The 1,316-nt window shown below is 39.7% G+C and overlaps 1 protein-coding gene across 1 annotated transcript; it reads right to left on the bottom strand.

Moving 5' to 3' along the window:
• Positions 1–15: 15 nt before the first annotated feature.
• Positions 16–1,316, bottom strand: PHALS_14916 (uncharacterized protein). The gene has a single exon (XM_036407125.1). The coding sequence runs from the start codon at positions 814–816 to the stop codon at positions 625–627; it is 192 nt and encodes a 63-aa protein (XP_036263381.1). The 5' UTR covers positions 817–1,316; the 3' UTR covers positions 16–624.

The following is a 1,316-nucleotide window of genomic DNA, read 5'->3' as shown; positions in this document are numbered from 1 at the left end:
TTTGGTGGTAATATTTACATTCAAGCTGGTATATGGGCTACGTCTGATCGTCGATTGATAGAGGATATTAAGGAAATTGATTTACTGTTTGAGCGATACAAGGAGCTTAAACCGATTAGTTATAGCTATAAAAATGAAGCTCAAGATGTTTTGCGTGTTTGTTTAGAAGCAATTACGATGATGAAGGTGAAAACTCACCGGGAGGAGCATTTGAATAGACAAAAGGACTACAATATTCTAAACATGGAACGCCTTAGATTGGCGGGACACATTTTGGGTAGCAGTCTCAAACAAACGTAAGACTCTCTTTGATCCCCTCGACTTGCCAAGACCACGTGTGATACCAAAAGATTATTCCTTTCGCAAAGTTGATAGTCAGGACCCTCGATTTAGACAGTGTGGGCAGTATTGCGTCCTGTGGCTTTACTATCTACAACGCAATAAAGTAAATGGATTCATAAGCTCTTCACAGACCAGTAATAATTTTTGCTGGAGTTATATAAAGAACGATCTTACAAACTTGGATTACAAGATCATCGACGGATAGGAGAATTATGACAAGTTCGAGAAGAAGTTTTCTGGTGTTATTTTATTTGCTATGATTTAGACGAGGATGCGTTTGTGTTACAGTTCTATCAATTGCTTTGTCGTGAGCATCCATTCAAATGTGAAGAACGCATTATGATAAGTGCCGAATGTTGCAAGTTCGAGATGTAATACAAAGTCCTGTGTTCTAATATACACAAGCAATGAATGTTGAATATATTGGAACGCACGAGTCAGAGCCAATTTGCTTTGATGAGAACTGCTACGCATGACTAACTCCTAAATCAAAGCCAGAAGTCATTGTTGAGTCAAAACTTACTCTGAATGACCCAAATCGTATTACCAAGAATACTTCTCTAGCCAAGGAGTTTGTGGAAATACCAAGTCTAGAACAGTTGCTGGCTAAGTATCAGTAAGATCATATTTTCATGATGTCATACTCTGGAGCACTCCAGTGGCAGTCACATTAGCGGATTATCGTTCGAGTGTATCTGTCGATGTCGATTTCGAGTGAGGCATCACTGAGAAGGGTATCAAATTTGTTGAAGAAGATTAGAAAGCGGTAAGTGGGACATATGTACTTCCTGGTGTTAATAAAATTTAGCTTAATAAACGGTTAAGGATGGAATTTCATCCAGCTAGTTCCAGATTGTATCCACGAGTGTGAAAATGGACCAAAGGTCAAGGAAAATCTCTGGAAAGCCTCCTCGTCGTGCAACAACAGGCCGATTGGTTCTGGGCGTTAGCGCAGCATCAAACACATCAGCTGC

Source organism: Plasmopara halstedii (assembly GCF_900000015.1).
Source record: "Plasmopara halstedii genome assembly, contig: Scaffold_2105, whole genome shotgun sequence".
NCBI lineage: Eukaryota > Oomycota > Peronosporomycetes > Peronosporales > Peronosporaceae > Plasmopara > Plasmopara halstedii.
This window is presented reverse-complemented; position numbering and strand designations above follow the sequence as displayed.